The 11690-nt window shown below is 59.8% G+C and overlaps 1 protein-coding gene across 1 annotated transcript in view; it reads left to right on the top strand.

Annotated features, from left to right (window-relative positions):
* Window positions 1-11675, top strand: part of RGS19 (regulator of G protein signaling 19) — a 12297-nt gene extending 622 nt beyond the window's left edge. Inside the window, exons 2-6 of the mRNA XM_042884761.1 lie at window positions 7340-7473; window positions 7754-7890; window positions 9491-9565; window positions 10228-10462; window positions 11059-11675. Of these exons, the coding sequence (XP_042740695.1) occupies window positions 7790-7890; window positions 9491-9565; window positions 10228-10462; window positions 11059-11247 (600 nt within the window). The 5' untranslated portion in view covers window positions 7340-7473; window positions 7754-7789 and the 3' untranslated portion in view covers window positions 11248-11675. The remainder of the gene's footprint in view (window positions 1-7339; window positions 7474-7753; window positions 7891-9490; window positions 9566-10227; window positions 10463-11058) is intronic.
* The last annotated feature ends 15 nt before the right edge of the window (window positions 11676-11690 follow it).

Below are 11690 nucleotides of genomic sequence, written 5' to 3'. Positions count from 1 at the left end.
GCTGGAGCATCCTCTGTGGGATGTGGGGTTCTCTGCGTGCTCCGTGCAGCCAGGGGTGCTGTACCCCACCAGCAGCACTGACCTCGCTGTGGCATGGGGAGGTTGGCTGAGGTCAGGACGAGCCTGAATTCCAGTCACCATTGTGTCCTCCAGCACCGGGCACGGGGACCTGGTGACCAGGGGACTTAGTGACCAGAGGACCCAGTGACCGGGATGTGGTTCCCCCGTAGGGACGTGGCATCTATCTGTCACCCAACACGAGCCCATCACGTGGGCTTGGCGGCTTGGCCGGGGGATGCAAAGGGCCGACCGCATCCCTGGGCACAGCGAGGATCCCCCGGGAAGCTCCCTCCCTCCTTCCCTCCCCATGAGGCTGCTCTGGCGCGGATCCACGGCCTTATTTAAGAAACTCAACAAAAAGTGTTAAGTGAGTGGGAGGGATTTCCCTGCTGCAAGAAGATTTGGTTCCCCTCTGGATCGGCTCCACCATCCCGGGCAGGATTGGTGCTCACAGTGCCTGCTGTCCCGGTGGATGTGTTGTGCATTGGGTTGCCCCAGTGGGCACGTACCTCAGGATACATCCCAGGGGACAGCGCCACATCAGATTTCCCTACAAGGATTTCAGCTCCTCCGCCTCAGCCCTTCCCCACAAATGACTCAAAGCCGCTGATCAAAATACAGTCGTGTTCTTCGGCAATTCAACAAACTCTACCTCCTAAGATTATAGTGGGGAAGCAGGGGTTTGGTGACTCGGATATGCATCAGTTGAGGTCTGCGCGCCCGTTTTGATATCGTTATTTAAAATCAAATGATCCAAAGGGAGATCATCTGATCGTGCCTCTCCAACCCTGAAAGGGAAAAGAATACCCCGGCGGAGTAATTCATGCTTTGCTGCCCGAGGTGTGGGAGCAGCACATCTCCACTGCCTCCCAAAGTGCATCTCTCGTCTCTTTGCCACATGCTCACTGTGAGGCTGGAACCGCAGCACTCTGAGTTCTGCTGGGCCCATGCAAAGAGTGCGGGGCAGCGCTGCGTACTGCTCTACCCCTAGGAGCAGCACCACGAGCACCATTGGAGCAGAGGCTCCACGAGCTCTGCAGAGCCCCTCCTGCCGTGGTGTTCCTTCTTTTTCCCCAAGTTTGCATCCTCCGGAGAAAATTCCTTTGGAAATTCAGCTCTGGGGGAGGTAGGCTCACCACCCTGGGTTCTGCTCCATCCCTCAGCCGTGCTGGTGGGGGTCTGTGCTCCCCATGGGTTGTTTCTTGCAGTGAGCCCCTGCTGTGCACCCACACCCCAGCAATAGGGCTGTTAGTGGGGTGCAGTGCTGTGCTGGGATCGTGGCCGCTTCCGGGTTGCCCCGTGCCCACTGCTGCTTCCTATTACTCAGTTCCTTCTTCATCTCTGCACGTCTCTGAATTTCCATTGCAAAGGCTATTTGGAGGGGGAGGGTCTAAAACCATTTGGTTCTGCGTGTTATTTAATAGCTACTTCTCGATTCGAGGGGGAGAAATTGGATGTTGCTCCCAGTTCTCACAATGATTCTCAACCAGTGGAGAGGAGAGGACAGTGCATGGCGTCCCACACTGCTTGCAGGAGGGGAAGGTGCTGAGCTCTCACGCTGTTGCAGCCCGGAGCTGGCAGCTGCTCCATGGGGGACATCACCATCCCCACTCCAGCTCCATGGCACTCAGCCTTGTGGATGTCTCGTCCAGTGCTGGGCATTCCATCAGCTCTCCCTGCCCGTTTCCAGTAGTGCCCAGTCCATTCATTCCCCTTTGCTTCACCAAGTGCTGGCCATGCCACAGCCCCTCATGTTCCCTTCCCTACCATCACCGATGGGCACTGGAGCAGTGCTGATCGGCCTGTTCTCCTCCATGCTCTCTCCCTGCAATCCAAGCCCAGCGAGCTCTATGCACTCATGCATTTTGCTGGTGAGCTCTGTTGCAGCGAGCGCATTTCAAACAGGCTGCAGTGGGGCTGCTCCCCGTGCTGCTTTGGGTGCTCAGAAAGTCTCCAATCCCTTGCAGCGATGGCAGCAACAGAGCTGCCTTCTCAAGACCTCTTGCAAGGGTGGGATGCCTTCAGTCCAGCTGTGCATGCATTGCTGCAGGGCTGGTGCGTGGCTGAGGGCAATTGTGTCCATGCCATCCCCTATGCCAGCAGCTGAGCACCAGAGGATGTGGCATTTGGTGGCTTTGGGATACAATTACAGCTCAGACCAAAGCCAGGCTCGTACTGCACCTGAGGAATTGGGGATGGACACAAGGGGCAGCCCCAGAGCTGCTCCTGTCCCACACCGTGTCCTGCCTTTGGTTTAGCCCCAGGGAAGGTGGAGCAGCAGTAGCAAGGAGAACAACGGAATCCGTTGAGGTTCAGCATCAATATTCATTGCAAGCATGGAAAAAAGGGGGGTTTCCTGACAGCAGGAAAACGTAGGGTAGAATTTCCAAACAAGCTGCACTTCCAGTTCTCTGAGCAGCCCTGGAAATGGCCTCACCTGCTTTGTGCTGAGCAGCTGTGGGCTCTTTACACAGACAGTGAGCATTGCTGGGTTTGCGGATGGGGCTCCATATAGAAGGAAGCCAGCAAAGTGCTTGGGGTGCAGGGTGCAGGGTTTTCCCCTTACCCTCCCTCCTTTCTCCCGTGTGAACCCGCTGGGGGCTCCTGCAGAAGGCAAATGCCCACGCGGCGGTTCAGTGCAAAGGGCAGGAGAAGAGCAAACAGGTGCAGCAACCCCGGAAAAGGAAGGGAAAGCTTTGTGCCGGCCTCACCAAACAAGAAAAAATAATGATGAGGAATGGCAATGCTGCGGGGTGGTGCGGGATGCCGTGCTGCATGCTGTGCCCGTGGCACAGGGGCCGTGCAGGGTGACGGCGCTTCCTTCCTCCGTGCCACCAGCTCCTCCCTGCATGGCTGAGCCGAACCCTGCAGACTTTGTTCCCCTTTGGTTGGGTTTTAAATAACCCGTGGGTCTGTGTCAGTGCTCCCCAGTGCTTGTCACAGCTGGGACGGTGCAGAGCATCCCTGTGGTGGTGACTGATGTGTGTCCCCTGGGGGCTGTCCTGGAGATGGGGCAGCAGAGGGGATGCCATGCATGCCGTGCTCACCAGCGTGGGCACCTGTCCTGGGCTCTGCCTGCAGCCTGATCCTGATAGTGCTGGCAGTGTGCAGTGCCTTCGTGCCCGCATAGGGCACACAGCTCTGTGTGCAGCACTGGGGGCTCCAGGTGCTGCGTTTGGTCTCACCCTGGGGCTGGGCAGGAAATCACCCACTAGCTGCATGGAGCCGCCCTTTGACCCAGCACCTCCCTGGGATGCAGAGGGTTTCCATTCACCTCGATGTGGCTGTTTATTCCCTTTCCTTGAAGAGGACAGTGCCCCATCTCTGTGCCCTTGGCCTCTCTGAGGCTCCGCAGCCCCGGGTTCCCAGTGCTGAGGAGGCTGTGAGCCCCACACATGGCTGCCACCTGCATCCATGCGCAGAGACCCTTCTGCCCCTCACCAGGATGCACCTGGCGTGAGCAAAAGTGCTCCTTATTCTCCATTCAGTGGAGGGATTTAGCATCCAAAAGTGGGATTTTGGTGCTGGGGTCAGGGATGCTCAGCAGAGGGATGCACAGCTGCAGAACTACTCAGGGACCGCTCCAGATGCAAACCACAGCCTGAGCAGCAGCACAGCAAGGCTTCATCCCTTCCTTCCCCTCCTTCCCTCTCCCCGTGTGCCTGCTGCTCGCCCCGTGCCTCTGCCCAGTATTGATCCCCACAATCTTTCTCCTTTCGCATGGATCATTACCAAATGCTTAATGGGAGTCTGCCTTAACAACGCCACGATACCTCCACTAATAGAAACATAATTGTCAGGGTTTGCCTTATTAAATCCCCCAGCTGATTGGCGCGGGTGCTATTTTTGGGCTCTGAAATAATTAACCACGTTTCTGTGCGGGAGCTGGGGCTGAGGGGACGGTGCTGGCAGCGTTGTGCCCGCAGGGCTGGGGCAGAGCTGTGGGATTTGGGGATGGGGGGCTTATGGGGACTGTGGTGGGAGCTTTGGGGTGTTGAGGTGGGCAGCTGTGGAGGTGTGCGGTGGCAGCTTTGGGATGTTTGGTGGGGAGCTTTTGGGATATGGGAGTTTTTGGGGATGTGTGGTGAGGAGTTTTGGGGATGTGCGATGGGGTTTGGCTCAGAGGATGCTCAGTGCAGGAGCACCCAGTGCTGGGAACTGGGGCTGATAAAGAAATCACTGCAGGACTCCTGGAGACATCTGCTCTCCGCTGCCACCTCTGCAAGGGTGCAGGGGCACTTTGTGGGCGTCCTCAGGGCAGGTGCAGGGCTGCACATCACCACCTTTTTGGTTCCTATGTGGCCGAGGTGTCCCGGATCAGGCTGTGGTCCCGGGCACTGCTGTCACTGCCGTGCTGGCAGCATTGGGTCAGCCTTACCCCATGCCACAGGCACCATCCCAATGCGGGAGCTGGAGCCTCACCTTTTGAGTCCCTTCTAATTGCTGAAGTGGGAGGGAAAAAAAAAAAAAAGAAGAAAAAAACAGAGAGAGAAAAAGCAATCTAAGAATAGCTCCCAAAACTTCCTGTGCACCAGCAGGTGTCTGGGGCGCACTGCGGGGTGGGGGCAGCTGCGGGGCCAGGCTGTGCCCACGGGGCAAACCCAGGGAGCGTGGGGGGTCCCTGCCAAGGAGCAGAGCTGCCAAAGCGTGGGAGTTTTGCACAGGGCCTGGGAGTTCCCCTGTGGTGGTGTGGGCTCGGCGCTGGGACAGCGGCGGTGCAGCTGTGTTGGGTTTTGGGTGCTGGGGTGCACGGCGTTGGGATTTGGGTGGGTTTTTGGTTGATGGGCGCACGCTGCATCGCCCAGCTCTCGCTCTGTGCTCCCTTTGCTGCAGTTGGAGAGGTGACCGCCGGCGTCTGTGCCGTTGTTGCAGCCCTGCGGGCAAATTCAATCAAGGAAGCTGAGGTTGCACGGCCGATTTTTCTCTCACATGTTGCTTTTGTTTGTGAGTCACTCTCAGCCGAGAGAGCTCAGCCCCGCACTGCGTGGCAGCAGGTGGGTGCAGCCCCACTCTGCAGTGATGCTGCCGGCAGGCACTGTGCCCCCGGGGCTTTGGATCATCTCATCCCACTCCAGGGCCTTGCCGCTCGCTGCCCAGTTCCTCCCCCGTGGGTGATGCTCCAGAAAATCCTGGGGCACCACGTGTTGGCACCGTTCCTTTGGATGGATCCTTGCATTGTGCAGGGTATGATGCCACAACGGCCACTCCCTTGGTTCTATGGGTTCCTCCGGTGCTGGCGTGCCCTCGGTGTCCCCATGTTGCCCCAGATGTCCCCATCCTGCCCAGGAGAGCCGTGACCCCACACTGCAGGAGAGATGCGGCACCCGCGGCTCTCAGCCGGGCAGAACAGCGTGGCCTTGGCGGGGCTTTCCCAAAAAAGGTCTGAACTCTTCAGTTGAGTTTGCCACTTCCCTTACCACTCCCTTTCCTGTGAGAGGATGTGTTCGGCTTCTTTTCTTTTCTCTCTCTTTCTTCTTTTCCCTCCCGGCTCCCTGCCCGGCCAATGCTGCGCACCGTGAGCTGGGTGCTGACGGCGTGGCCATGGCTGCAATAGCACAGGTACGGGTGTGGGGACGGACCCGGCGCTGCCTGAGACATCCATGGTGTTTGGTGGGTGCTGCAACCCAGCAGCCACTCTGGGGAAGGGGGACGTTTCCCTTCCAAAGCAATTTTGGGAAGCATCCCCCATGGCCGGCTGTATGGGGGCTCGGGGCGGTGATGTGCACTGGGCTGGCATGGCCCCATCCCTGTCACCTCTGTGCCATGATGGGATGGGGAGAGCTCAGTGGGGACGTTGTGAGTGTGGGAGCTGGCACGGCATGGCACGGGGGTGCCCGGAATTTGGGGACTCTGAGGCTGTGTGCTGCAGCTACGTCACCAAGCGTGGGGCAGCACCACAGGGCGCTGGGGCTGGGTGGGGGCTATGGGGCTGTCTTGTGTCTGTGTTTGGGAAACATCCCCTGTCCTCCACCTTCCTCTTTTTGCAGCCTTGTGCACAGCCACACCTCCCCATGGGCTCTGGCTCTGTGCGGTTCTGCTTCCTGATCTGCTGTCCCAGTGACCCCAGCACGGTGGGCCGGCACTGCAGCACTGCCACGCTCCATCCTCATGTCCCCATCCCTTGGCCACCCCATGCTCAGTGCTCCAGTGCTGCATTCAGTGCAGTGGGATGCAGCAGGAGGAGTCCCAGCATAGTTCCTTTGTGTTTTCTCCCTTCCCACATCATTGCTGTAATGAACATCTCAGACCAAGGAGCCACCGGGGTTTGTTGTGGGATTTTGCTGCCTGTGCAGCCATTGAGAATGAGGTTGGTTGGTACAGGGGAAGCAAAGAAAAAGGGAAAATGAGGATTCTGCAATCACCTGCCAACAGTGCTGTCTGAGGGCGCAGAGCTGCTGCTGAGCGGGGTGACAAGGTCACAGCCATCCTGCCAGCACTCGAGGCTATAAATAGGGACAATTGGGAGAGAAGCACAGACTCTCTCCTTTTTAGTTCCTGCAGGAGCACAGGGAACCAGCAGGAGGGCTTCAGGGGCTGGGGAGAGGAGCTTGCAGCAGGAGACCGCAGCCCCCAGTCCTTGTGCCTATGGTGCATGGCTCCAAGCCTCCGCCACCAGCATCCCCTGCTCAGCCCGTGCCCTGCTGGGACGCACATCTGGCTCTGCAGCATGATGTTGGCCTGGAGCAATGGGACATGGAGCATTCCCACTGCAGGTGGGGGATGGAGCAGGTACAGTCGGTGCCACTGAGCTCTGCTGAGCTCTGGGCCTGGCCAACACTTGGCACAGAGTTTGGGTGTAGTGCTGGGAGTTGAGAACTTCCTCCGTTTCCTTCCACTCACATGATGTCGTGGAGAGGCTCTGACTTCCCTATCCTGGACCTAAATGCCTCCATGGTGCTTGGCTGTGGCACGAGGCACAGCTGTGCGAGGCTGAGTCCTGACCATAGACAGTACCTAAACCCTGCAGGGCAGAGCTGGGATGTGGGGCATCCAGCATGGGGCAGGCAGCCCCTGGAGGGGACCCTATGAGTGCCGTATGCAGGCGGGCTGTCACACAGCCAGCAAAGCAAGAGCAGGGTCAGAGAGCAGTGTGGGGCAGCCTGCCATGCCCTCCCCTCCTTTCCTTCTCACTTCCTTTTCTTGCACCAAAGTCTGCCTGCATTGCCCCAGCCTGCATAAGGCTCTTCTCAGCACGACACAGCCCTTCGCCAGCAGCTCGCACGCAAGGTCCATGCTCACCATGGGGGTAACATGGTGCCACTCCACTTGCTTGTTGCAGGCTCCAGCCGTGCGGCTGCAGGGACGCTAACCGGGCTGCTCGGGTCACCTGCGGCCTGGGAGCAGCAGTGAGCAGCAGAAGAGCCCCTGGAGCACGACCCACCCACGGCCACCGTGTATGAGGCTGGGACGCAGGTGAGATGGAAATGGGGCTGAGAGCAGGGGGGAGGGGAAGGGCAAAATAAATCACTGCAAGCCACAGCACAGGGGTCCCTTGTGAGGTGGGGAGAGGAGGACACACTGGGACAGGGTGTCACCCAGAGCTGAGGGTTGCTGACCGCCCGCTTGCAGCAGGATCGACCTCAGCCCCTTGGATGCCACTTGGACCCAAATGCTGCTTTTTGAGGTGAGGGCAGCTGGGGTGGTTGCCTGCCCACAGCTCACCCCCTCCCCTTTGTGCCCTCCTCCCTTGCAGTACGCAGGACCTGCGTCCGCAGAGCCACCCCTTCCGATGTCCCGGCATGAGACTTCTCCGACAACGGTGCAACCCGCCAGCAACCACCGCCCCAACGCCTGCTGCTTCTGCTGGTGCTGCTGCTGCAGTTGCTCATGGTAAGCACAGTCATGCCAGCAGCACTTTGGTCCTACATGGCTGGTTCAGCACCGAGGTGTGGGTGCAGCTGGAGCTGCAGGGATGGGGTTCCTTTGGGCACAGCACCACGGCAGCGGTGCAGGAGCGCAGCTGGGACGGAGCCGTCCCCGCTCACCTCGTCTCAGGGGTGCCCATGTGCTTTGTGCTCAGTCAGCAGCCAAAAGCCAGAGATGTGCTGCAATCAGACAGGCTGTGAGTGATGTTCGTGCAGGGGGATTGCACACAGTGCTTTGGAAAGGGGTGTTTTGGGGGTGGGTGTCAGCACCACAGCAGGTGCACGGGGCTACATGCATTGCTATCCTCCCGATGGATCCCTGTGAATTCACCCTGCCGAGCCCCAGTGCACCACAGCTCCTTCCCTTCAGCCAAGTCGTTAGAAATATATAGAGCAGAAAGCAGTATTGGGCTGGGAACCCTCATCCTGTGCTGCATCGATGGATCTGCTGGGGCTGCACGTGGGAGCAGCACAGCCAGCGGCCATCCCAAACCCAGGGCAGCAGCAGGACTGCGGTGCACAGCACTGTGCAGAGCCGAGCCCTGCTCCCTGCACTGCCCGAAGCCATCGCCAGCTGCTCACCTCCATCTGCATCCCAGCTCCCTTTTGGGCCTGGATAACCTTTTGGAGAGCGAACCTGCTCACAGCATCAACCCGTTGTGAGATTGCTGACAGCTTTGTGTGCCGCAACATTGAGCCCGGAGGAGCATCCAAACCTGGAGCTGAGCCCCTTGCAAACCCATGGACCAACCACAGCATTGATGCATCACCGCTGTGCAAGGCCCTGCTCTTGGGGCCCCATTCTCCTGATCCAGCTTTGTTTCCTCAAATGCAACAAGGACCGAGAGCAGCGCAACACCCACCCGTGTCCCATCTTGGCATCTGCAAGAGCTTGGGAGCAGAAGCAAGCGAGGATGGTGCAAGGCACTCCCAGACTCGGGGACATCAGGCACTGAGCCCTGTGGCACAGCACAGGCGGGGATGTGCCCACCCCAGCTGCTGCTCTCAGGGTTAAAGCCGGGATTGCAGCCAGGGGCAGTGTTGCAAGCAGGAAGCGCTGCGGTCGGCGCCCAGCTCCGAAATTGGTGGGCTGGGGGAAGTTGGCTGGAGGCCGCTTTCCTCTTGCAGCACGGGGCTGAGGATGGGGGGAGCAGGGGACATCGGTGTCGCGGTGCTTGCTTGCAGGCAGTGCTGGGCATCGTGGCCACACCACAGTGCAGGGTCCAGCACTTTGTCTTCCTAATTCTATCCCGCTTCCTGCGTGGGCTGAGCCCTGCTGGCAGCAGGAGGAGGCGATAGCACAGCGCGGTGTCCTGCAGCAATGCATCGGTGCCGGGTTGCACGGTGCACACAGGCCGTGGTGCCTGATGCCTGGCACAGCCGTGCCTGAGCGCAGGAAACATCGCCGCACGGTCAGGGCAGAATTGCACAAAGGAAGGGAAGGAGCAGAGGTGTGGGATGTGGGCGCCCACAGCGGGAGTTTGGTGGGCAGGAGGTAGCAGGGTGAGGTGGGGCTGCAGCCCCATGCCCAGCTGCCCATTACTACCTTTCCATCTCCCCGTTAGGAACGAGGACCGGGAGCGAGCGTGGAGGGCGTCCCGGGAGACCAAACTGGAGACCATCCCAAACTGTGAAGCGTGGTGAGTGTGGGGACAACGGGTGCATGGTGCAGCATCTCATGACACATCGTGGCATAGGAAGGTATTCACCGTGCTCCCTGCCTGCAGGGACACGTGGGGGCACCTGCACCAGGCATCCACTGCCTTGGAAATGAGACAGAGCTGCCTGCACACAGCCTGGCCATGGCTGGTGCCAGGGATCAGATGCATTAATTAGTGGCAATGATGGCTCCTGCCTTGCTTTAGTAATTAGGATCTTGCTCCCTCAGCTGTCAGTGCTGGTGCATGGACCTGCCAGCAGTGCAGCTCAGCACGAGAAGGGGTTTTGCACCCTCCTGGGTATGTGCAGAGCTGGCAGCACAATATGTCCCCTTTTGGGGAACTCAGCTTCAACCCAGCCCACAGTGCGGCCTGGCTGAGCAGAGCCAGGATAAACCCCATGGGCACTTCTGGAGATCTCCAGGAGCTCCGTAATGAACGGAGCCTGAGCAGGAGCATGAGCACAGGGGATGTGTTTGGGAGCAGCCCCTCTGGGATGGCTCAGAGCTGGGATCATCCCTGCGCAGTCCCTGTTCTGGGGGATGGATACAACAGAGAAAACCCGGCCCTGTCCCATCCTGCATCGAGCATCCCTCTCCAGTTGTAACGCCTTCCCTTTGCCTCCCACCCCGCTGACCCCACAGCTCCAAACCCACCACGGAGGAGGTGCGGGGCTGGGCGCAGTCCTTTGACAAGCTGATGAAGAGCCCAGCTGGTCGCAACGTCTTCCGGGAGTTCTTGAGGACTGAGTACAGTGAGGAGAACATGCTCTTCTGGCTGGCGTGCGAGGAGCTCAAAACCGAGTGCAACAAACACACCATCGATGAGAAGGCCAGGACCATCTATGAAGACTACATCTCCATCCTCTCGCCCAAGGAGGTACGTGGCAAAAAGGCTCTGGGAAGGTTTTGGCCCCTTCTGTGGTGAAGAGAAGGCTCGGGGGTGGGTTCTTAGGGAAAGGGCGCCCAGGTGCACCGGTGTTGGGGGTATCGGAGGGATGGTCGCAGTGCTAAGTCCCTAAATCCAACGGGACGGCATCGGGAGGGTGTTTGTGCCCAGCGGCGTCCCCGTCCCACGTCTCTGTCCCCAAATCTCCTCGCGTGGCCGCGCCGGGGTTGTGCTGCGGGGCCGAAACCTCACGAGGGCACCATCGTGCCGAGGAGATGCGGCTGCAGAGGACACCCCAACCCCGCTCCCTGCGCACGGCCCGAGGCCACTGGGATGGGATGGGTTCCTGCTGCTCCCCTCCGCCCGGAGCCGTGCGAACCAACCCGAGCCCCGTCCCCATCCCTCGTTTGGGAGCCGATTTTGTGCCCCTTGGCTCATCGCGGGTTCCCCACCTTTGGCCGTGGCACCGCGCCGGGTCCCGACGCTCCGCTCGGCTCCGCGGGTCATCCCTCGTTCCCATCCTGCGGGGCTGTGCCCGGGGTTGGCGGCTCATCGCTGGGTTCCCACAGCCCTCATTTCTCGCCCAGGTGAGCCTGGACTCGCGGGTGCGGGAGGTGATCAACAGGAAGATGCAGGAGCCGTCCTCGCACACGTTCGACGACGCTCAGCTCCAGATCTACACGCTGATGCACAGAGACTCCTACCCTCGCTTCCTGAACTCTGCCATATACAAATCGCTGCTCCAGAACGTCTCCCGTTCCTCCTCGGAGTCCTAAAGGCCGTGGGGGCAGCGGCGGGGACGCGGCACCAGGAGGGAGAGCGGTGGGGGGGTGGCGGGCACGGCCCGGCTCTTCTCCAGCCCGCCGTTTTTAGCTTTTTACCTGTGAGCCCTCGGTCTCAGGGCCACCCCCAGGGCCGTCCCCGGGTTGGGGGCACCGCGGCGGCTCAGCTTGGGCTCGTACTACTGAACCCGGTCCCGGCCAGAAGGCAGCAGGGGGCGCCCAGGGCTCAGTGCCCCCCATCGTCATCCCCCCCCCCACCCCCCAGCTGCACCGCACCCACTTTTGAAGAGGTCACTTTATCCCTTCTCCATCGCACCTGGGGATGCAGCACATCCCCGATTCCCACCTGAGACCCCTTTGGGGAACTTGTTTTGTTCTGCGGGTTTTGTTGGTTTGGTTTCTGGTTTTTCTTTTCTTTTTTTTCGGGGGGGGGGGGG

The sequence above is a fragment of the Lagopus leucura genome, unplaced genomic scaffold (assembly GCF_019238085.1).
Source record: "Lagopus leucura isolate 7727_CA_CO unplaced genomic scaffold, USGS_WTPT01 Super-Scaffold_100045, whole genome shotgun sequence".
NCBI lineage: Eukaryota > Metazoa > Chordata > Aves > Galliformes > Phasianidae > Lagopus > Lagopus leucura.
Note: the sequence above shows the minus strand (reverse complement) of the source record. Positions and strands in the feature narration are given on the sequence as shown.